The sequence below is a fragment of the Rhodotorula graminis genome (assembly GCF_001329695.1).
Source record: "Rhodotorula graminis WP1 unplaced genomic scaffold RHOBAscaffold_3, whole genome shotgun sequence".
In the NCBI taxonomy this organism is placed as follows: Eukaryota; Fungi; Basidiomycota; class Microbotryomycetes; order Sporidiobolales; family Sporidiobolaceae; genus Rhodotorula; species Rhodotorula graminis.
In genome coordinates this window covers 406,454-428,584 of record NW_017264930.1, presented here as the reverse complement: position 1 = coordinate 428,584, position 22,131 = coordinate 406,454, and the positions used below count along the sequence as shown (strand labels likewise).

Here is a 22,131-nt window from a genome sequence, read left to right as displayed (position 1 = left end):
TCCGCTCAATTGCGATTTCCCTTTTCCTCTCGTCCGCTCTTGTAGACTCTGCTGTACTCTCTTTGAACGACTAGCTTGCGGCGAGAGAGCGAGAGAGCGAGAGAGATAGAGAGAGATAGAGAGAGAGGGCGAGTAGGAAGGCGGGCAGGGCGGAAACGGCTCTCGTGCTCAACTTGAGAAGGTCGCTGAGAAGACAGACTATTGGCGATGGCGAACGCCCTGCACGACACCGCTCTACACACAGATAGACAGGAGAGAGTCCGACGTGAGAGTCGGCGAGACGCGGCGAGGAGGGAGGGAAGGCACAAAATGGGAGCGGGACCAAGCGAGGGAGGGAGGGAAGAAGCGCACTCAGCGCAGGCGACGGCGGCCGTCGACGAGTCCGAGTGTCTTCTTGGGCCCTCTGCGAAAGGAAGAACGAGAGGAAAATGAGATGCGGGCCCGCAAGGATGCGAGAGAAAGAGAGAGAGAGAAGGGACGCACTGCCAAAGGGCGAAACCGAGCGCCATGCCGAGCACGACGAGGAACTGGATCCAGGTGACGAGCCTGACGAGGTGCTGGACAGCCGAGTCGGTCATCATGGTGGCGAGCATGCGCGGGTGGTACCGCGACCGCAACGCGACCGGGTAGTAGTCGGCCGTGCGCGTGAGCGGGTGGTCGAGCTCGTCGTACGCCGACGAGATGTCCGACTCGTCGGACGACGGGACGTCGTCGTTGCGGTCGCGTCGATAGTCGTCCGTGTCGGCGTGAGCGAGGTGGACGACCTCGAGGCCGGTGCGGGTCGACGCTTCGCGGCCGAGCCGACGCAGGGCGAGACGGCGCCGCGTCTGCGACGCCGACTGCCTCGCACCGTCGTCGCGCGCCTCGTGCTCGCTCTGGTGCCCCACTGCCGAAACCGAGGCGGCCCTGCCCTTGCCCCTGCCCTTGCCCTTGGCCCGACCCTCGCTCGGCTTGCCTCCTTTGGCCCGCCGCGAGCGCACGCCCGGCTCGTCCCACAGCCCGGCGTCGCCGAGGCGTCGCCGCTCACCGCGGCGCGAAGAAGAGGACGCCGCGAGGTAGTCGTCGTCTGCCCATGCCGGAACGAGCGCGTCGGCGGCCTGCTCGAGCTTGGCGTACGTCTCGGCCTCGGGCGGGCCCGCCCAGCGCAAGCTGCCCGCCGGGAGCAGGTCGTCGGCCGTCGTGACGGGCACGTCGCTCGAGGGAGGGCCGTAAAGGTCGGCGAGGTGGCGGGAGCGACGAGCGCGCGGGCGGCCCGAGCGGACGACGACCGACGACAACGAGTCGACGTCGCGCGCGAACGACTCGTGGTGACGCTCTGGCTCAAAGTCGTCTCCGAGCTCGTGCTCGAGCGTGCGCTTCGAGAAGACGGGGCTCGTGTCGGGCGACGCCGAGTCGCGGTCCGAGGTCGAGCCCGAGAACAGGCCCGACGAGAACGACGTGGGCGTGTTGGCCGTCTGCGTGAGGAGGCGCGAACGACGAGTGATGCGATGACCTTGGACAGGGCGAGCGGCCCGACGAGGGTTGTCGGTGTCGGCGTCGGCGTCGTCGTCCGAGTGCCACGTGATGGCGCCCTTTGGACCGTCTGCGTGGGTGCGGCTGTCAGTGACGGCTTCTCCCGCACGTCGACAGGAGTCATGAGAAAGGGGACGTACCCCACTCGAGTCGCCCGACAGCGTTGCCCTCGACGAGCTCGTCGCACCGCTCCTTCCACTCGTCGACCTCCTCCTGCGCCATGGCGAGCCGGTGCTCCATCTGCTCGCGCTCGAGCGCGATGTCGAGGTTGGTCTTCTCGAGCTCGTCAATCTTGTGAATGAGCTGATCGACGAGCTCGTCGGCCTGGCGCTCGAGCGACGGGTCGAGCTGCATCGGGAGGGGGAGCGGCGCGAGCGACGACGTCGAGACGGAGCGCACGACGGTCTCGCGGCGTGTCGGTAGGGCGAACGAGGTGCCGAGGAAGTCGTCGTTGTCGTCGATGGCGAGGAAAGGGAACGTCGTTGCGGGTGGCGAGGTCGGCTGGTGGGCGAAGATGGCGTTCGAGGCGAGCGTCTTGCCGAGCAGCGCCGGCGGACCAAAGTTGCGGGCGGGCGACGAGTTGTCCTGGTCGATCTCGGCGTCGTCACCGAGCGAGTCGGGGCGAGGGGTCGGCCGCACCCGCCAGTCGAACGCCGACGCCTCGTCGTACTGGTTGAGCGCGAGCGGCGTGACGGCCGGCTTCCTCGGCGTCGGGCCGACCCTCGTCGAGCGTGCGAGCTCGTTCTCGCGCTCCTTGACGAGCTCGACCTCGGTCTCGAGGAGCGCGTTGCGCTGCTCGGCGCGCTCGAGGTCCTCGCGCACGGCCTGCAGCTCGCGCTCGAGCTTGCGCAGGCGCTTGCGGCCCTCGCGCTCGGTCTCCTCGACGCCGGCGTGCAGGTCGCTCAGCTGCAGCGTCAGGGCGTAGTTGACCTGGCTGAGCGACGCGAGGTCGTGGGCGGCCGCGCCCGGCGACAGGAGCGCCTTGTTGCCGTTGATCGGCGAGCGGCCCTGCCCTGCGGGCGCACCTCGGCGAGTCGACGTAGGCGACACCTCGGGCGTGACGGACGATGCGGCGCGGAAGCGGAAGGTGGCGCTCGGGCTGATGTCGGACGAGGCGTCGCGCATGCGGTAGCTGGCGGCGCTCGACAGGCGGTCGCGGCGCACAGCCATCGGCGTCGACGTCGCCTCGCCGGGCGTACTGGCAGGCGGCGGCAGGCCGAGCGAGGTGCGCCACGACTGGGGCCGGCGCTTGCCGTCGGCGACAGGGCTTGAGGTGGCGGCCGAGATGGTCGACTTGCGCGACGACCGCTGCGGGCTTGCGCGGACCGAGGTGGCCGTCGTGCGACCGGAGAGCGACTCGTGGCGCTGTCGGAGCGAGTTGAACTCGTTGAGGAGCTCTGCAGTGAAGGGAAAGGACGGGGTCAATTCGTGATACAGCTTGCGCGACGCGCAAGGCGACAACTCACCCTCGCCGGCCGCCGTAAACGTCGAGAGCTCTGCGTGCGAGTACGTGGAAGAGTCAGGACGTGCTCGATCGGCGCAAGAGGGGAGAGAGGCGGGCGGGCGCACCTTGCTCCTTGTCGCGGATGATGCGGTCGGCCTCCTGGAGCATGCGCGCGAGTTCTTCTCGGCTGAGCCCTCGCAGCGCGTCGATGTCGATGGTCGTGTCGCCCTCGTCGATGCCGAGGCCCGTCGAGTCGCCGAGCGCGAGGTCGAGCTGCGGAGCAGTCGCGGGCGGAGCGAGGGAGGCGGCGGCGGCGAACGGGTCGTCGACGGCGGCGGCCGGGAAGGGTACAGGCAAGATGGACGGGTTGCTGAGTTTGCTGACGAGGGCATGTGAGTGGACGGGCGTGCTCGGCGGCGAGGAGGAAGGACCCTCGAGCTCATCCAACGTCGCCTCGCCGCGCGCCTCGCTCCAGCTGCTGGCGAGCGACGGCCGCGCCTGGTGGGCGGGACGGGGATGTGCCGAGCTGCTGGTGGAGCCGAGGGACACACGGTGCCCGCTCGCGCGGCCCCACGAGTCGTCGTCGCGGCCCGCGCCGGCGTCGATGGTCGACGACTCGAGCTGGGAGCGGCGGCGGCGAGGCGTGGACGGGGTCGGGAGGGCGGTGAAGGTGCTCTTCGAGGTAGTGCGGCGGGCTGGCGGGCGTGGCCGCGCCGATAGCGGTGGCTGCATGCCGCGTCGCGCTGTCGTGGGTCGAGGCGAGGCGAGGAGGGGCGAGGGGGACGAGGTGCGGGCGGTGCCGAGGGTGTGCAGGGAGCGTGCTGGGCGCTGCGCTGCGGTGGCGCGCTGCTCGCTCGGCGGCAGCTCGATGCAGATAAGAGCGAACGAGAGGACGAGAACAAGAGCCTTTCCCTCCTCTCCTCGCCAAGTCGCGCCTGGCGCACGTGAAAGCGCCGCAAACACGGCCGATCTCGACAGCGCTCGCGTCGACCGACTCGTTCACTGCACCTAGAGAAATCACCGCATCTACAGATCGTCTGGCTCGAAGGCGGGAAGGGAGGGGGAGGGCGGTCGAGGGAAGGGACGGGGCGACAAGCTCGAGGGAGGCGAGTGAGGGTGCGGGCTATTCTATAAGTCTAATGCCTAAGGGGGTACAGAGAGGGTACAGGGACGGCGCGAACTAAGGCTCGACGGCCTGCTCGTAGCCCTTGCGGACCTCGATGCCGACCTTGCGCCGCCGCTGCGCGTCGAGCCACTGCATCGTCTGCCGGTAACTCCTCGGCAGGACGTGGCGCTGCAGCGGTCGGTCGCTCGAGAACGTCCAGTGGAACACGTTGGTGAGCCGGCGCTCGCCGGTGTACAGGTCACACGTCGCAGCTGTGGACCGGCACGAGGAACAAGGTCAGTCTCTCGACCTCGGCTGGGCGTGCCCGCGATACACGGACAGTGGGGCAGGGCTCGAGAGAGAAGGCGAGAGAGAGGAGGAGAGGAGAGACAGAGAGAGCCGGACGCACCCTCGACCGAGACGTGGAAGGAACGGTGCTCGCCTCGCATGGGCGAGAACGTCACCTTCGAGTCGAGCAGCAGCAGCGAGCCGATCTCGACAGGTTGAGCGAATTGCAGCTCGCTGTGGTGGCGCAAGTAGAAAGGGGTCAGTTGGCCGCTGTGACTCGGGGGGAAGAGAAGGAGAAGGAGGACGAGCAGGACGCACTCGAGCGAGACGAAGGTGACGGCCGAGCGGGCAAAGAGACACGCCGTGCTGTAGGCCGTCTCGTACGCGATGCGCATGAGGTACCTGTCGGAAAGGTGCGCGAGGGAGGAGGGGAGCCGGCGAGAGAAGGAGCGCGCGAAGGAGAGGAAGAAGGGCCGGTCGTCAGGACGACGGTTCGGGCGCGGGCGAAGGAGAGAGAGGGAGAGGACGGTGGACGCACCCGCCAAAGACCTTGTTGTGCACGTTGCGCTCCTGCGGGTGCATCAGGGTCGCCGAGTTGACTCGCGTGTCGGCCATCCAGACGATCGAGTTCGGGGTCGACGATTTGCGGTCTGTGAGGGCTTGAGAATCAGTTCCGCGACCTCGGAAGGACACAAGAATCCGAGAGCGAGAGAGAAGGTGGGACGTACCGTAGATGTCCGAGTTGGTGAGGAAGAGCTCGTGCATCATGGCGGCCTCGTCGGCCGTCGGCGGCGTCTTGGTCAAGCTCTGCTGGCTGCGCTTGGTCTTGCCCTCGCGCATCTCCTTGCCCATCTGCCACACGGCGCGCTCCTCGGGTCCACGCACGTCGAGCTCGGGCACGGGGAACTTGCCGCCTTGCGCCGACCGACAGGCCATGGCGAACCGCCCGAGGAGGATCGTCTCGCTGTCATTGTCCGTCGTCGGGACCGTCGACATGCGGACAAAGACCTCGAGCGACGACGAGGTGGCGTACGAGACGTGCGCCGAGAGGCGGATGTCGGGCACCGAGCCGTCGGGGTTGGCCACGGGCCGCAGAACGTCCATGCGGTCGACGGCCGCGGTGACGAGGAAGAAGACGCCCGACGCGTCGCTGATCTCGGCGCCGTCGGGCAGAACGTAGCGGTAGGCGGCCGCACCGGCGAGCGAGTCGAAGTCTGGAGGGACGAGGTGCAGGTCAGTGACGGCTCGACGCGCCGAGGGAGAGGAAGAAAGGGACGCACCCTCCATGAGTCGACCCATGCGGACCTTGGACAGGCCGCCGACGTACTGCTCGCGCAAGCCCTCGTCGTGCGAGAACGGCAGGTCCATCTGGACGTACGAGTCGGCCATGCGCCTCGTCGCCGGGAGCTCCTTGCTGTCGCGCGCGGCCGGCGGGACGGGCGGGCCCTGCCCTCGCTCGTAGACGCCAACGCCTCGCAGGCGGGCCGGGACGGTGCCGATCTTGTTGGCCTCGCGCGAGAGCTTCTCGCCGAGGCGCATGAGGCCCTCGAGCCGGGAGATGGACTCGACATCCGGCACGGGGTGGTCGGTGAGGAGGGTGGACGGGTTGGCGTGCTCGTTGCGGTGCTCGCTCGAGGCGATCTTGGACCGCGACGAGGACGACAGGAGGCGGCGAGACGGGGCGGAGGTTGATGACGGCGACGAGCAGGTGCAGGGAGCGAGGGCGAGCGGTCGGGTGCTCGTCGCGCGTGCAAGCTGTCGCAAGAGCGCTGGCGTCGAGCGCAGCACAGAGCTCATGCTGGCGGGGAGCGAGGGGCGCTGAGGGTGCTCCACTCCATCTCGTCCTCCTCCTCGAGCTCACGCACGCGCTGTGTACCGACACTCTGTCGCATCTCGATCGTTCGCTGTGCGACTGGCTTGCACTGCCACCTTGTGCACCCACTCTGCGCACCCGTCCGAGTGCGGCTGGTCTCGCTTGCTCCGAGCCAAGCTCGCTCGCTCTCGCGCTTCCCCCGCACGGGTCCCTCTCGAACGCGGAGCGGCGCACACGCATACTCAGGGAGCGACAGCGAGCATGTATGTACACGCGCGAGCAGAGAGAGAGAGAGCGACCCGGGTTGCCCGCGGCCGAGAGATCTCGCTCGAGTTTCCCTTGCAGTTCCCTTCGAGCCGAGCGAGCTGGAGCACACGCAGGAGGCAAACGTCGAGCTGCCGAGCGGGGGCCGACGCAAGCCTCGCGTGCCAGACAGGAGATCGACACTGTGTCGCGCTCGAGAGTGATCCAACTTGGGTTCGACCCGTTCGCTTGGCTCTCCCCTCGCTCTCACTCCCTCTCACTCTCTCTTGCTCTCGTTCGTTCGCCTCGCACGACCCACAAGCGCGTCCGCACCGAGTACACCTACCGCCCGCGCCCTCTCGTTCGCCCCTCGACCCTCGACCCTCGCCCCCGACACTCGTTCTCCTCCTCGGAGATTCCGACGCCGCCGCCGCCGACCCGCCCAGCATGCTCGCCAGCCTCCTGTTCCTCGCGCCTCTCGCCCTCGCGTCGCCCTTGTACAAGCGCCAGAGCAACAGTGCGTCGTCGCGCTCCCTCCGCCTCAGGCACCTCCCCCGAGTCGACCGCCTTGTCGCGTCGTCGACTCTCCCACGATTTTCACTAGAGCCGGTCGTGTTGACCTCGTCGCCGTCGTCGTCGCGCAGCCTACCCTGAACCTCTGCAGCGCGGTCCTCCTCCCAGTGAGCTCCTCTCTCTCCTCGCGCTCGAGCGCACCTCCGCAAAACCGCGGGGAACGGGCCCTGACCCAGCCTCTCTCTGTCGCTCTTTCTCGCGTCGTCGTCCGCAGGGCAGCCCTGGATCGACACGTACAACGCCGCCAAGGCGGCCGGCAAGATCCCGTCGTTTGCGCCCGCTCGCCTCAACAGCGACGGCGTCCCGTTCTACTCGGGCGGCGTCGCAACCGACGACAAGGGCGTCTGCTCGTGGTCCCAGGCGCACTGCTTCGGCGACAACGACATCTACGACGCGCCCGACGGCATGTACGCCATCAACTTTGACGACGGCCCCGTGCCGGCCTCGATCCCGCTGTACAACTTCCTCGAGAAGGAGAACCAGACGGGCACGCACTTCCTCATCGGCACCAACGTCGTCGACTACCCGGACGCGTTCAAGAAGGTCCTTGACATCGGTGGCCACGTCGCCGTCCACACCTGGAGCCACCCTTACGTGCGTCGCCGTCCCTCCTTCTCCTCGTCGAATTCTCGCCTCGAGGCGGGCTCGAGCGCGCCCCGCGACTCGCGCGCCTCTCTGCGTGCCTGCACTGACGACCTCGGCTGCGCGCAGATGACGACCATGGACGACATGCAGGTCCTCGGCGAGCTCGGCTGGACCGCTCAGGCCATCTTCGACCACTCGAACGGCATCGTCCCGGCCTTCTGGCGTCCTCCGTACGGCGACGCCGACGCTCGTGTTCGCGCCATCGCCGAGGAGGTCTTTGGCCTCAAGCTCGTCGGCTGGAACCGCGAGTGCGTCCTCACTTTCGGCCCGGCCTCGCCGTTCGAGCCCGTCCTGACCATCCTCTTCCCTACTTCCCTCCCGCCCTCTCTCGCCCCCTTCCTGCACCGTCTCAGCTCGAACGACTGGTGCCTGAACGATAACCCGGGCTCGGCGTGCGCCGCCTACGGCCTGTCGGGCGCGTCAGACCTCGAGGCCGAGCTGCGTGGGTGGCAGACGGGCGCCAAGTCGCCCGGCTGCATCGGCCTCGAGCACGAGACGGGCTCGCTCATCGTCAACGCCTTCATCTCGACGTATCCGGGCATCAAGCAGCACGGCTGGGACGCGAGGTGCGTCCGCTTCTTCCTCCCCCTCCGTTCCCACTTGCCGCCGTCGTCGATCCTGACGCTCTACCCCTTTCCTCGAACCGCAGGTGCGTCCCGGACCTGTTCAACCTCGACTGGTACCAGAACGGCAAGAACAACGACGGGCCGTTCGACACGTCGTTCGTCATCGGCTCGGGCCCCGACTCGAACTCGACCTCGTCGGCCTCGTCGGCCACGAGCAGCGCGTCGTCGTCGGCCTCGACGGCGTCGGTCTCGAGCTCGGGCTCGGCGCGTGCGAGCTCGTCGGCGACCGTGTCGAGCGCCGGCGTCGCCGTCCCGAGCAAGGACGCGCAGGCGTCGACGGACAAGGACTCGGGCGCCAGCGCGCTGTCGCGCTCGTCGCTCGCCGGCAGTGTCGCCGTTGTCGGGCTCGTCGCCGTCGCCGCTCTCGCTTAAAGGGCCTGTATCTCGCCCCTCGTGTCACCTTTCCTCCTCTCTCTCCCCGTCTCTCCTTCATTCGCCCTTCCTTAGCTGTGCATAGAGGACCACCCCGTTACACTCCCTTCGTCGACGTACCTCCTGGACTCGCATATATACCCCCGTCACGCCTTTCTCTCGTCGCTTCCGCAGTGGACGTTGTCGAGCACGCCTCCTTCCCCTCCCCCTCTCCCTCTCGGGCAAAGACACTTCCCCTCTCTCCTTCCCTCCCTCGCTGGAACACTGTCTCGTGGCACGACGTGCGTTCTGTCAGGGATCGCTCGAGAGGAGAGAACGAAAGAGAGACGGGCGCGATTCAGCGAGCACGGCGTCGTCGGACGCTTTGACCGCGTCAGAAGCAGCCAGTCCGGCTCAGCTCGACGTTCGCGACGCTAAGTGAGACGAGCCCTCAACGATGGGCCCGAATCTACAGACCTACCATGGTAGTGCCCGCCCGACTCTGCGCTCACGAGGAAGTCCAGGAGGACGGACTCGATTTCTCGCTGTGCAACCTCGCTCTATCTCTACGGTGCAGCGCGGGATCGACCTATCAAGACGAATACTCGACGATGGGCGCCGAAGCGACACCTCGCCAGACCATGGCCGACGACCACACCGCGCCGTCGAGGAGGAAAAGGCTGGTGGACGCTTTGACCGCTGCACGTGATGCTCTCCCGCTTTCGTCTTTCACTCTCGGCAAGTCGACACCGTTGGCTCGGAAGATGCAGAAAGATACCGTAGCTCGATTGCGCCGCACGAGCTACTCGACTCAGTACCTGCGCGCGCCTCCGTAGCCACCTCCAGGAGGACCGCCGCCTGCAGACGCCGAGAGTGCTCAAGTCAGTACCTGCCACCGCTCGACTGAGGGAGAGGAAGAACGAAGACGCACTGCCAAAGGCCGGACGCTGCGGCTTGGGCCGAGGAGGGATGCCGAGGCGCTCGCCGGGCAAGCCGGGTCCGGGCGCACTGCCAGGGAGGATGGTCGTGCCGATGATGTCCATGATCGTCGCCGGGTTGAGGTGCGGCCCGTTGAACGACGACGCATTGGGCAGGAGCGACAGGAAGAAGACGACGGCGTCGGGAAGGATGGCGACGTCGGCGCCGCGAGGGTCGAGCATGTACGGCTGGGCGCGGTTGAGCGCCGGCGGGGCCTGCGGCGCACTGCGACGATGGTCGCCCATGCCCGAGTTCCAGCCTGGGCCGCCGGGAGGGCCGCCGGGACCGCCAGGGCCCGCCAGGTTGCTCTGCGGCTGAGGAGCAGGCGACGGCGACGGGCCGTGACGAGGACGCTTGGCGTCGCCGCCCTCGTTGGCGTCGTACCCGGCAGGCGCGGCGGCGCCGTTGTCCGGGCCGGCCGAAAGGCCGCGCTTGTTGCGCGGGCTGCGCTCCTCGGGCGAGGCCGAGCGGCCCGAGCGCGTGTCGCCCTTGAGCTGGCGGACGAAGGACGGGCCGAGGTCTTGTGCAAAGGCGTCCTCGAGGCCGAGGTGCTGGTGACGCTGCGCGAAGCGGGTCGTGGCGGGCGCTGCAGGAGAGGGAAGTCAGGGCCAAGCTCGTCCGAGGCGAGAGGAGGGACGGCGGGACGCACTGTCGGGGAATGCTTCTGCGTAGCGCTTGGCCATCTTCTGCGCCGCCAGGTGGTCGCCGTACTGGAACTCGTAGGCCGCCATGCGGTCCCAAATCGGCTTGGCCTGGTCGGGCCCGAGGAGCGAGACCGAGCGCTCGAACAGGGCGCGAGCGTCTGCAGGCAAGGACGTTGTCAGTCTGGCTCGAGGGACGGGAAAGAGGAAGAGGAGGGACGGACTGTTGGCGTTGTTCTGCTGGATGAGGAACTCGAGGTAGCGGAGGATGTAGTCGGGCTCGTTGGCGAACATCTTCAAGCCGAGCTCGAACACGTTGGTCGCCACCTTGGGCTCGCTGTTCCAGTACATTTCCATCGTGGCTGCGCGAGAGAAGAGGGTCAGTACGTCGCACGGGGAGGGAGAGGAGGGAGAGAGAGAGAAAGGGACGCACCGCTCGCCTCGACGACCTGCCACGCCATGTTGGGCGACTTCTTGGCCCGCAGGAAGATGTTGCGCGCCTGCTTGAGGCCCTGCATGCCGACGATGGTCGTCAGAGTTGGTCTGAAAGAGTGGCAGAGAGAGGGGACGCACGTCCGACCGCCTCGCGAAGCGCATCTCGGTGATCCAGACGTTGGCGACCGCCTTCTTGACCGACTCGATCTCGGGCCTGCGCCTCTCCCGGATCTCGCTCCTCAGCGCCTCGAGCTCCTCGGCCTTCTGCTCGCGCTCGTCGACCGTGTCCTCGTCTCCTCCCTCGGCGACGCGCTCCTTGACCTGCTGCGCATGGACCTCCTCGCGCTCGGCAACGGCTTCCGAGATCTCGGCGTCGGCGTCGGCCTCGAGCTGCGCGACGCGCGCGTTGAGGTGCTCGATGAGCGAGTCGTAGATGGCGTAGGCGGCGGCGAGGTCGGGCTTGCCCTCCTCGAGGTCGGCGAGCGTGTAGGCGAGGAGCAGGCTGCGGAACGTGCGGCGCGAGCGCTATCAGTGCTGGGCCTGCGCGAGAGGGTAAAGAAGACGAGGGCGCACCTGCTCTTGTTGGCCGAAAGACCCTCCCGAAGCTGCTTGTGCGCGTCCTCGACGCGGCCCATGCGCAGGTTGAAGCTCGTCGCGAGGTACCTGTCGGTCGTCGGGCTCGTCAATCGGCGCCCGCCTTGATTGCGAATCGCAGGAGGAGCGAGAGGGAGACGCACCAGATCTCGGGGTGGAAGCGCAGCTTTGAGATGGCCTTGCGGTACGCAAAGTTGACGCGCTGATGGAGCAGGTTCGGGTCCTCGAGCTCGAGCGGGTTGGTCTCCTCGAACGCGAGGTAGCGCTTCCAGCCCTCGACGGCCTCACGCTCCTCGGGGGCGGACCAATCGGGCCGGCGAGGGAGGAGCGGAGCGTACAGGTGGTCGTGCTGGGCGCGCAGCTCGCGCAAGGTCTTGCGGGCCGTCATGTAGGCGGGCGACAGCTCGGCGATAAACTTCTTGGCCTGCAGGATATGTCGCACGAGGTCAGATTGTGCGCGAGACGAGGAGGAAGGACGAGAAGGGAAAAGAGGGCGCACCGTCATCTTGCTCAAGTTGTTCTCGAACGCGTTGTAGTCCTGCCAGATCATCTCGACGCTGTTGAGCGGGGCTTGTACGGCTCGCTGGAACGCCTTGCGCAGCTGGTCCATCTTCTGCTGGTCCTCCCACGTGCCGCGAGTCTGTGACCGAGCGGCGAAGGTCAGTGCGCGTTCGACGAGGAGAGAATGAGGGAGATGCGAGAGAGAGAGGGACGCACCGGCGCCTCCTTGAGGAACGCGATGTACTCGCCCCAGATGTCGCCGGCACGGCGATCGTGTCCGACGTGCGACAGGGCAAACTCGAACGCGGCGCCATGACGGACCGAGCCTGCTTGGCGAGGTCGAGGTTGGCCGGGTCGATCGGGTTGACGCGGCGGATGTAGTCGAGGTAGAAGCGCCACAGGTCCACCGAGGTCGACGAGCGGCAGCACCGGCCGAAGATGGCCTCGACGCGGTCGAACAGGTTGTGCGTGAGCTCGAGGTTGCAGTAGGCGATCCATTGCTGAGCCTGTCGACGACGCGCAGCGTCAGTACAGTGCCTCTCCAAGACACAAGAGCCTCTCGGTGGCCAGAGAAGGAGAGGGAAGAAAGATCGAGTTGCGGCAGGGCGAACGACGAAAAACGAGGGAGGGTGCGTGGACTCACGGCGTCGGGAAACACGGCGAGGAACTTCTCGTACACCTCGCGAGTTCTCTCGAGGTCGCCCTTGGACTCGGCGTCCTGCAGGAGCGCGAGCTGGGCCTCGCCGTCGAGCGGGTCCTTCTCGACCCTCGCCGTGAGCTGCGCAACCCGCGACAGCCCGCTCGTCGCCGCAGCGCCCGCCTTGGCCCGAGGCGCCTCGCCGCCGGCGCCGTTGGCGTCGGGCGCACCGCCGGCTGCTGGCGGAGGAGGCGTCGCGACCGCGGCCGGAACGTCTCCCGCCGACGCCGCCTGATTGTAGATGGTGGTCGGCGTGCTCGTCGCCTCCCTCCCGATCGAAGCCGCCGCCGCTGCCGCCGCTCCTGGTCCCTCGTGAGTGCTCGAGGACAGCTCTGCTGCAGGCTCGGATGCAGGCTCGGACGCAGGCTCAGTGTCCATTGCGAGCTGGCTCAAGGCCGACGGCTGCGACTCGGGCTCGGGCGCGGGCGTCTCGACAGGGTGCTCGGATACTGCGGGAGCGCTCGAGTCGGCCTGGACGGGCTCTTGCGGCGGTGCTGCTTGGTCGGCGGGGTCGGCGAGCGGGGTCGAATCGTCGGCGGCGGGCTCAGGCTCGGCGGCGGCGGCGAGGTCGGCGGGAGCGGGATCAGTCGGTGCAGGCTCTTGAGACGCCTGCTGAGGCTCTTGGGGCATCTCGGTGTCGTCTGCGGGCGCGGGCTGGTTGGCGGGGTCGACGGCGAGATGAGGCTTGCGGCGCGGGTCGAGTGTCGGCTCGGGGGCGGCTACCGGGGTGGGCTGCGGCGTGTCCGACATGGGTGGCAGGCAGGAGCAGTCGCTCAGGGGACTCGCACGCTCAGCAGAGGAGGCGAGGCGATGGTGGAGGAGCAAGTCAGTGGGGCGACCCTCTCGTCGTTTCAACCTCGGCCTCTCCTCGCCTCACTCCTCTCGTGCGCCGACTTGCACCTGCTCAGAGTCACCAGAACCCGCATTAGCACCTCCCAGCCGAACCGCGCAACCACCCGAGCCGTTCCCACTCGCGCCTCCTCGTCTGCCTCTCGCCCGCGCCTTTGCCGCAACCATGGCGTCCGCCGCCGCACCTGCATCGGCCGACGCAGCCCCAACCACCACATCAAAGCTTGCTCGCACCCGCGCCAATCTCGCCTACCTCGCCAACCCAAAGGGCGCCGGTGCCCCCTCGTCGCTCGTCACCCGCTCGTCCCTCAAGACGTTCCGCTACATCCTCCGCTTCGTCTTCTGGCGCATGGTCCGCTACGCAGTACGTCCAACTCCTTGTCCTCTCGGTTCCTCCCGGACCCATCCACTCACCGTGCTAGCCCGCCCTCGCAGAAGTACGCCATCGTCGGCGCAGGTGCCGCAGCTCTAGCGGGCACGTTTGCCGGCGCCGCCATTCCCTGGGTCGGCGCCCTGCTCGTCCCGAGCGTCCCTGTCGCGGCGGCCATGGGTGCGACTACCGCCCTGATCAAGGTCCGCCCCCGTCCCCCTCCCTTCTCGCCTCCCTCCCTGCTCGACGAGCTCTCTCACTCACACTCTACCTCGCGCAGTTCACCTGGCGGCATCGCGGCAACCACTTCCGCCAAGGGTGGCTCTCGGGCGGCGACGGCGACCCTCGCGCCGACTAAGCTCTCATGTTTCACGTACTAAGCTCTCATGTTTGAACAATAAAATTAATATAAATCAGCAACTTAAATAGCCTCTAAGCTGTCGCTGGGGCTGGAGGAGGCGCACACACTTAGATAGTACCCCCCCTTGTTGATAATACAGGACGTTCGCGCGCTACCAGTTGGCAAACATGGCCGCCATCTCGTCCGTCGTCTCGCCCTTGTCGCCCCTCAGCGGCTCCTCCACGACGTCGACCGCCGTCCCTTTCCCCTTGTCGTCCACCCCTGACTCGCCTTGCACACCCTTGCGCACCGACGAGCCCGCGAAAGCCGCATCCGAGAGCGCCGCACGGGCCGCGCCCGTCGTCGACGAGCCCTGCACCGTCGCGCGCTCGACTTGCTCGCGCCGCGCAACCTCGTCGACGCTGACAGCCCTCGCGCGCTGCAGCACGTTCGTGTCCTGCACGCCGATGCTCGTCTCGAGCGGCGACGGCGGGCCGTCGGCGCTGTCGGTGTCGGCGGACGATGACTCGCGCAAGGACGAGAGGTAGGCGAGCTGCGGCGAGTACGAGAGCGAGGTTGTGTGGGCGTGGGGCGCGGGTGCGGCGAAGGACGACGAGGTGGCGGTGTGCAGGGCGGCGGGCGTGTAGCCGCGAGGGGCGAGGAGCGAGGGCGCGATCGAGGCGGGAGGGGCCGTGCGAGGGCGGTACAAGCCGGGAGCGACGATCTGTGCAACGCGACATGGTCAGGCTCTGTCTGGCGGGACTGAAAGAGATCCAGAGAGGACGAGAGACGCACCTGCTCATCGGCGCTCGGCTCGGCTCCTCCTCCCTCGACTTTGAGCTCGCCGACCGGCTTGCGCTCGACGCCCTGCTGCTCGAGCCATCGGTCGGTCCGAGCCGAGTGCCCCGGGTCGACCCTCGCACGCGATAGGTCGGCCTGGGCGAACGAGGCCGCAAATGACGTGGCGGCGTCGAACGCCTCGTCAAGGTCGTTGTCGTGCGAGGGATCTGCTGCAGCTGTGGAACGCGTGCGTCAGGGAACCCTGGTCGAGATTGTGGAGGAGTGAGAGAGAAGAGACGCACCTGGTTCCTCGCTCGAGAGCGCCTCGTCCTCGTCCTCGTCCTCGCCGAACTGCACCGCCGGCGAGCTCGCCCGCTCAGGCCACAGCAGCGCCTCGTTCTCGCCCGACGCTCGCTCGCCCACCGCCACCGCGTCCGGCACGCCGAGGCCAAAGTCGAGCGTGCCGAGCCCGAGGTCGTCGAGCGTGAAGCCAAGCTCGAGAGGCTGGAGGCACACGGGCGCAGGCGCAGGCGCGGTCTCGATCTCGGACGGCGGTGATGATGGCGAGGTGACCAACGAGGCGTCGTGCGTGGGGACGGCAGTACTCGTCGGCGGGCCGAAGCGCGGCTCGAGCGGCGTCGGCGGGATGAGGACGAACGAGGAAGGCGCCGTCGTCGCCGGCACCGACGGCGACACGGGAGGCTGAGCCGTAGTCGAGGTTCTCGTATCGACGAGGAGCGACGAGGGACGAGCCGGCACAGGCGGCGGGACGTCGTCGACGGCGAGCAAGGGCGCCGGCGGAACAGGCGGCGCCGGGCTCGGCGGTAACGGCGTCTCGAGGGCCATGTGCGGCGGGAACGAGAGCACGTCCTTCTCGCTCGAGCTCGTGGCCCTCGCGCTCGCGAGCGACTCGGCCGACGGCGCGTCGTAGCCGGGCAGGTCCTCCTCGACCTCGCGGCCGTCCTCGAGCGGGCGCGGCGCGACGAGCGCCGCCGGGCCCGGCGCGACACGCGACGGCGACGGTGGGCTCGGCGATGGTGGGGCGGGCGTCGGGGCGGCTGGCGACGGGAGCCTCGCGAACGTCGCTGCGGCTTGCGAGGCCGTGACGCTCGACTGCGTCGCCGGTGCTCCCCAGCTCGTCTGCGCGAGCGCGCCCTGCGGAAGCTGCGGCTGCTGGACCGAGGCGAGGTGCGGCGGGTAAAGCGACTGGCTCGTCGGCGCAGGCGCACGAGCGGGCGACGAGGTCGGCGGCGGCGTGACGGGCAGGATGGGCGGGCCGGCAGGCAGGTCGCCGTGGCCCGACGCCCCGGTCGGCGCACTCGTAGCGACGTGCACGGGCGCCGCGACTTGACCGTGCGGCGCGCTCGTCGCTGGCGGCCTTGGGCCGGGTGCGGGCAGCGCCGCCGCGAACAGCCGGGGGAGCACGCTGCTCACCGACAGCCCGGCCGTCCCAAAGTGCGCGGCGTAGTGCTCGTCGCTCGACGATGCCGCCGTCGGCGCGAGCGCAGGCGCAGGCGCAGTCGCGGCGGCGAACGCGCTCGGGCCCGCTGCTGACGTGGCGACGTGCTGCGGCATGACCGGCGGCGGTGGTGGCGGCGCGGGCCAGTACGGCTGCGAGGTCGGCGCGAGGGTGGCAGGCGGGACGAGCGGCGGTGCGGTAGCCGGCTGGCTCGCAGCGGCGTAGCTCGGCTGCGAGTACGGCGCTTGCGAGTAGGCCGACGAGGCGGAAGGCGCCTGCACGTACGACGCCTGCGAGTACGGGCCCGACGACATGGGCACATGCGCCGGGTTGGCGACCGATGGCGCCGAGATCAGCTGCGGCTGTGAGACGCCGCTCGACGGCGACGGGTAGATGGGCAGCGAGTCGGGCCCGGTGCCCGAACGCGGCAACGCCTCCTCGCCGCTCGTCGGCGCCGGCACGCCGTACCGTGGCGCGTGCGAGAGCTCGTCGCGCGCCTCGTTGTTCTCGGACGGCGCGACGCGAGGCTCGTAGGACGGGAGCGGCTCGGCCGGCGCCGCTTCTGCGGGTTCGACCACCTCGGCCGGCACGTGCGGCTCGTGGACGTGCGCAGGACGAGCTGCGTACGGCTCGCCGTAGCTCGTCGACGCTTGAGCGGCAAGTGGCGGTGCGGCGGCGACGAGTGCGGGCGCGGCGCCGGGGTCCGACCACGTGTTGCCGGGTGCGACGAGCGGCGGCGGCGGCGGCAGAGCCGGCGCAGGCGGCGGCACAAGCTCGGGTCGATGAGGTGCGGGTGCGAAGGCGGAGGCGACGAGAGGAGGAGGTGGGCCTGGGTGGGTCGCCGGCGGAGCTGGAGGAGCGCCGGGGTGGACGGGTGGGGCGTACGCGAAAGCGGGTGGCGCGAGTGGCGGTATGCTGCGGCAGAGCGACGGGTCAGTGCGACTCTAGAAGGAGAGTGAGGCGACGAAAGACGGACCTGGCGTGCGCATGGGCGTGAGTGGCCGACCCGCCGACCATCCCGCCGACGAGCGCCGCTCCGCCTGCGCCTGCGCCCGCCGCTCCCGCTTGTCCCGCATGCGGCCCTGGCTCTGTCGCCGCACCCTGCGGCATGGCCGGCCTCCTCGCCGCCCTCCCGCCGCGCCTCGTCGCCGCGCGCCCGAGCGCCCGCGTAAAGAGGAACGGCTCGAGCGGCGCCTCGTCGCGGCTCTCGAGCCAGTCGTACGGGCTCGAGGCGCCCGAGCGCTGACGCTGCGTGCCGGCGCCGACGGCCGAGGTGCGCGGATGAAGCGGCGGCGGGCGGTGGTACGTGATGGGCTCGACGGGCGGGAGCGGCTCGGACGCGGCGCGCGCGACGCCCGGCGGCGCCGAGATCCGCCGCGCGGCCGGGTGGCTCGAGGTCGTGAGCGTGCGGGCGGGCGCGACGAGCGGCGGGAGCGCGATCGGGCGCGAGTCGCGCAGGCTCGACGGCTCTTTGCGCGTCGGCGGGCCGTGCGCCGCCGGCTCGTGCTCGTCGTCGCCAACCGGGTCGCCGTCCTGGCCGAGCTGGAACGGCGTGACGTGCGACTGCGGGACGGGCAGGCTCGAGTCGACCGAGTTGGCGCGGTTGTGCCCGACCTCGCGCACGATCGACGGCTGCTGCCCGGCTGCACTGCCGCCGACGAGCTGCGTCGCTCGCCCCCAGAGCGAGCTGAGGATGCCCTGCGGCTGCTCGGCCGCGTCGGGCGCCGAAGGAGGAACGGCGGCGGCCGCGACGGGACGAGGGGATGAGGCGCGGCGCGGGCGAGTCGACGGTGGGGAAGCCGACCTCTCGCGGTCGGGCCGGCGAGAGGGCGGTGCGGCGTGCGACGCGGCTCGGGCTCGAGGCTGAGGAGCGTGTCGGGGCGAAGGCGAACGAGGCGGCGAGCGCTCAGGCGAGTACTCGGGCGAAGACGGCGGCGACGGCGTCCTCGCTCGGCGGTTGAGCCCGAGTTTGCGCGCGCGCGAGATGCTCGCCGACGTCCCGCCTCGACTCGGCGCGTCGCCGCCGTTGCCGTCGCTCGTGCGCGACTCGGCTGCGAGGCGTTCGAGCCGCGAGGGCGCAGCCGTGCCCGGCAGCCTGCCGCTGCCCCGCCCGCTCGTGCCCCAGCTGCTCAGGAGGGTGCCGCTCGGGTTGGCGAGCTTGGGCTGCGAGGTCGAAGCGGTCGTGGTCGACGGTCGAGAGGTGGACGAGGTCGGCGGCGTCGTGGCGGCGGGTGCGGGCGAAGGTGAGGGCGACGCGAACATGCCGGGGAGGACGCGGCCGCCTGGCTGGACTGGGCGGCGCTCTGGCTGTCGGCCGAACGCGCCCGCCTTCATCTTGCGCTTGTCGTCGTCGGCGCCGTGGTGGAAGCAGCAGGAGGGAGCGCGCGAGGCCCGAGGCGAGAGGGTCCGCGAGGCGCGAGCGAGGCGAGCGTGCGGACGGCGGACTCTCCGTGGAGCGCTGCCCGAGCTCCTCGCGCTGTCTCGGCCGCCCGCCGAGCTCGTTTAAACGCGCTCAGGAGGAGCTGGCGCCGACCGGCGTCGCGATCGCTCGGCTCGAGCAGATGAGGGGGAGGGGGAGGTGGAGCGCAAGCGCTGGCGTTGGAGGGAGAGCGCAGCGCCTTGGCAGTGCGAGGCTGAGAGGCTCTGGCATGCTGGCCGAGCTCGTCGGTCGAGGCGCGAGCGTGGAGGAGGCGGATGAGAGGCTCGCGGCCGCCGGCTCCTCCTCGACGAGCAACCCCGCCCTTGCCTGTCGACTGAACAGCCGCTGAGGGTGACCTGTGCACCTTGTCGGTACGTCCCAGCCCACTCGCCTCGTCGCACGCCCAGAGCTCACCTCGTCGTCCCGCAGACCGCGACTCGCCCATGTCCGCCCTCTCGACGCTCCGCTTCGCCACGTTCCGCGTGCCGAACCAGGTCTTCTACCAGAGCGCACTCTCGGCCGGCATCGTCAACCTCAAGCCCCTCGTCCCTGGTCGTGCGTCGTCGCCTCCCCCTCCTCCTCCCCCGCTCCTCGAGCCGAACAAGTGGGGGCTCGCCTCGTCGCCCCCTGAGCTCACCTGCACACTCGCACCCGCGCAGACGTCCTCGTCATCCCTCGAAGAGTCGCGACCAGGTTCCGCGACCTGACCGCCGACGAGGTGACCGACCTGTTCCAGAGCGTGCACCAGATCAGCCGGGTCATCGAGCGCGAGTACAAGGCCCAGTGCGTCCCTCTCGCCTGTCTGCTTGCCATCCTGTTCATCAACTGACCCTGTCCACGAACGCAGAGCCCTCAACATCGCGCTGCAAGACGGCCCTCTCGCAGGACAGTCGGTTCCTCGTGCGTCTCTCTCGCTCTCTCTTTCCCTCGGCCGTCGGGACCTGAGCTATCCTCTGCGCAGATGTCCACATCCACATCATCCCTCGACACGCCAAGGACTTTGAGCCCATAGACGACAGTGCGTCGCTCGTTCTCTCTCACCCGTTCCGCCGGCTCGAGCCCCCGTACTGACCCTCTCGCCGCCCTCAGTGTACACCGAGCTCGACTCTAAGGACCTCGGCCAAGAGTTTGCCGACGCCTACGCCTCTCGTCCTACACGAGCCGAGCGCAAGGCGTTTGAGGCCGAGCATCGAGCCAAGGAGCAGGGCAAGGTGGACGCGCCGTTCGCCGGCATCGAGGACGAGCGCCGACCGAGGGCGGCCGACGAGATGCGCGACGAGGCGCAGAGGCTCAGTGAGCTGTTCCCGCCGGAGAACCGCGTCGCGTTTGCATAGAAGCCGTCCATTTGCAGGCTCTCGAGCGTCGAGAGCGAGAGTCAGCCCTCGCGAGTCACTCTTTGTGTAGTTCGCGCAGCATACTTCGGCTCGTTACAGCCTCGTATATCTTTGTATAACCGCTCAGAGCAAGAAGTCGAGCTCTCGTCGTCGTCGCTCGTCGTCGCCGTCGGCCAGCTCCTCTTGACCTCGACCACCTCGCTCGTCTCGCCACGATGCCGCCTCGAGGCTCGCCCGGCAAGGGCAAGGCCAAGCTCGGCACCGACATGACGCCCCTCGCCCTGCCCGCCCTCCTCAAGCTCCTCACGTCCTCGGGCCCGCGCCCGCCCCACCTCGACATGCGTCAGGCGATGCAGGCCGCGAGCAAGCTCGTGCCCAAGGGCTACACGTCCGAGGGCAAGCTGCGCCTCCTCACCGGCGCCGACCTCGCCCAGCTCGGCATCGCCGACGACGACCTGCGCAAGGCGCTCCTCGCCGTCATCAGCGGCAAAGCCTCGGGCGCCGGCTCGGCCAAGGGCAAGGCGGCGGCGGCTGGGGACGGGGCAGCAGCAGCAGAGGGAGAGGTCAGGAGGAAGCGCGCGAGGGACAGCGACCTCGACAAGCCGCTGCCGACCCGTGCGCCCAAGGGCGACTCCGTCGACGAGGACTTTCAGTTCGACGAGATCGAGGCAGAAGAGGTGCGCCCCCTCTGCCTTCCCTCCTGCACGCACACCGTACTGACACTGCACTCTTGAGCGCGCAGGCCCTCGTCAAGAAGTTCTGCCTCACGAACCGCGCGCCCGTCATGACGGCTTGGGCTTGCGTTGTTGCCGAACGGCTCGGGTTCCGCCGACAAGAAGCGCTCAGCATCGGTGCGTCCTCGTCCGCTCCCTCGAGAGGCGCACGTCGAGGCGGTGAGCTGACCTCGGCGCGAGCGGACCTGCAGCACACGTCTTTACCGACATGAACGCGACGTCCAAGGGCGTCTCGCTCGGCCTCATGTCGGCCGACGCGCTCAAGGTCGCAGTCGGGCCGTCGCAGCCTTTCGTCGAGATCCTCGGGCGCAAGGTGCGTCCTCGCTCGCCGTCCTCGATGCCCAAGAGACTCGTTTTTGACCCTCGCCTCCTCCCTCCAGGTCCCGGTCCTGTCGACCCAGAACGGCGAGTGGCGCGCCATCTCGAAGGGCCTGGTCGCAGATCCGGGCAAGGCGTTCGCCTACATGCGCAACGCGTTCAGGCAACAGCTTGGCGCCGTCGTCGGTGCGTCGCCTCCTCTCTCTCGCTCCGTGCCCCGAGGGCCCTCGACTGACCTCGGTCTCTCCCGCAGGCTCGATGCGCCTTCTCGCCGACAGCTTCTCGCCGGCAGAGCTCAACACCAAGGTGCGTCTCCTTGTTCCCCTTCCTCTCGTGCCTCGAACGCTCGTCGACATCGCTCGCCTCGCAGGGATACGGCCTGTACCTCGACTTTCGCCCAGACGTCGACGGTTGGGGCAAAAAGGCCGAGCTCCGCATGTCGACCATCCTCGGCCTGCGGCGCTTCCTCACGCACGCGCCCGTCGACGACGCGCCCGAGGCGAGCGGCAGCCGGCAGCAGGAGGACGAGGAGGAGCGAGCGCGCGAGGTCAAGCAGGAGGTGGACGGGGCAGACGCGCCGGTGCGCGTCGAGGCCGAGCCCGAGGACAACGCAGGCGGTGTCGAGCGGGTGACGAAGCGGGTCAAGCGCGAGGAGGACGGCGGCGAGGACGACGTCAAGTCGAGCGTGGTCGCCGCCGAGGACGAGTTCGACGCTCTCCTCGCCGAGGACGACGACCTGTTTGCGGCCGTCGACCTTTGAGTAGTGCCCTCTCCCCCTCGTGCTTGTTGTTACAGTACCCGCAGCCCTGCAATCGTCGTCGTCGTCTCTGCCCTTCCTCTCTCTCTCTCCTCGAGATCGTTCTTCCCTTTCTCTGCCCTCTTTGCGTCTCTCGCCTTTGAGGCTTGAACTTGCGACGCCTGCGTCTGTGCCCGCAGCGAGAGGGCAAGCGACGTACATGCGCGCTCAGGCCTTGCGCGGCTGCGTGAGAGGGCCTGGACTTCTCCGACGTCGGAGGAGTCTAGGCTCTTCCTTAACGTCGATCTATTGCGGCTCGCTCGAGGGGAGGTTTCTTGCACGGTCG

General features: G+C 68.9%; 7 protein-coding genes across 7 annotated transcripts; 4 read left to right on the top strand and 3 right to left on the bottom strand.

Annotated features, from left to right (window-relative positions):
- Window positions 1–351: 351 nt before the first annotated feature.
- RHOBADRAFT_42049 (uncharacterized protein) lies at window positions 352–3,688 on the bottom strand (the record flags this gene model as incomplete). The annotated part of the gene is made up of 5 exons (XM_018413997.1): window positions 352–403; window positions 484–1,582; window positions 1,653–2,909; window positions 2,979–3,008; window positions 3,082–3,688. 5 exons carry the CDS (start codon window positions 3,686–3,688, stop codon window positions 352–354), a joined length of 3,045 nt encoding a protein of 1,014 aa, XP_018272886.1.
- Window positions 3,689–3,941: 253 nt separating this feature from the next.
- RHOBADRAFT_51825 (uncharacterized protein) lies at window positions 3,942–6,146 on the bottom strand (the record flags this gene model as incomplete). The annotated part of the gene is made up of 6 exons (XM_018416034.1): window positions 3,942–4,333; window positions 4,471–4,583; window positions 4,668–4,751; window positions 4,888–4,999; window positions 5,078–5,563; window positions 5,630–6,146. The coding sequence occupies 6 exons, from the start codon at window positions 6,144–6,146 to the stop codon at window positions 4,137–4,139; spliced, it is 1,509 nt and encodes a 502-aa protein (XP_018272885.1). The 3' UTR covers window positions 3,942–4,136.
- A 701-nt stretch (window positions 6,147–6,847) lies between these two features.
- RHOBADRAFT_24668 (carbohydrate esterase family 4 protein) lies at window positions 6,848–8,905 on the top strand. Its single transcript, XM_018412647.1, has 6 exons — window positions 6,848–6,922; window positions 7,050–7,085; window positions 7,193–7,572; window positions 7,690–7,871; window positions 7,977–8,189; window positions 8,273–8,905. Exons 1-6 carry the CDS (start codon window positions 6,853–6,855, stop codon window positions 8,619–8,621), a joined length of 1,230 nt encoding a protein of 409 aa, XP_018272884.1. The 5' UTR covers window positions 6,848–6,852; the 3' UTR covers window positions 8,622–8,905.
- Window positions 8,906–10,045: 1,140 nt separating this feature from the next.
- RHOBADRAFT_34277 (uncharacterized protein) lies at window positions 10,046–12,824 on the bottom strand (the record flags this gene model as incomplete). Its single annotated transcript, XM_018413185.1, has 12 exons — window positions 10,046–10,164; window positions 10,228–10,380; window positions 10,444–10,581; window positions 10,653–10,731; window positions 10,793–10,900; window positions 11,009–11,156; window positions 11,228–11,317; window positions 11,392–11,672; window positions 11,748–11,888; window positions 11,966–12,046; window positions 12,067–12,255; window positions 12,393–12,824. Coding segments are annotated over 12 exons (1,959 nt in total), but the record flags the coding sequence as incomplete, so codon positions are not given.
- Window positions 12,825–13,461: 637 nt separating this feature from the next.
- Window positions 13,462–14,023, top strand: RHOBADRAFT_51822 (uncharacterized protein; the record flags this gene model as incomplete). The annotated part of the gene is made up of 3 exons (XM_018416033.1): window positions 13,462–13,659; window positions 13,731–13,868; window positions 13,946–14,023. 3 exons carry the CDS (start codon window positions 13,462–13,464, stop codon window positions 14,021–14,023), a joined length of 414 nt encoding a protein of 137 aa, XP_018272882.1.
- Window positions 14,024–19,106: 5,083 nt separating this feature from the next.
- RHOBADRAFT_12331 (uncharacterized protein) lies at window positions 19,107–19,997 on the top strand (the record flags this gene model as incomplete). The annotated part of the gene is made up of 5 exons (XM_018412090.1): window positions 19,107–19,218; window positions 19,323–19,446; window positions 19,511–19,563; window positions 19,625–19,692; window positions 19,776–19,997. The coding sequence occupies 5 exons, from the start codon at window positions 19,107–19,109 to the stop codon at window positions 19,995–19,997; spliced, it is 579 nt and encodes a 192-aa protein (XP_018272881.1).
- Window positions 19,998–20,339: 342 nt separating this feature from the next.
- On the top strand, window positions 20,340–21,876 carry RHOBADRAFT_64597 (uncharacterized protein). Its single transcript, XM_018418522.1, has 6 exons — window positions 20,340–20,674; window positions 20,740–20,848; window positions 20,923–21,044; window positions 21,112–21,235; window positions 21,303–21,355; window positions 21,420–21,876. Exons 1-6 carry the CDS (start codon window positions 20,348–20,350, stop codon window positions 21,807–21,809), a joined length of 1,125 nt encoding a protein of 374 aa, XP_018272880.1. The 5' UTR covers window positions 20,340–20,347; the 3' UTR covers window positions 21,810–21,876.
- Window positions 21,877–22,131: the final 255 nt, after the last annotated feature.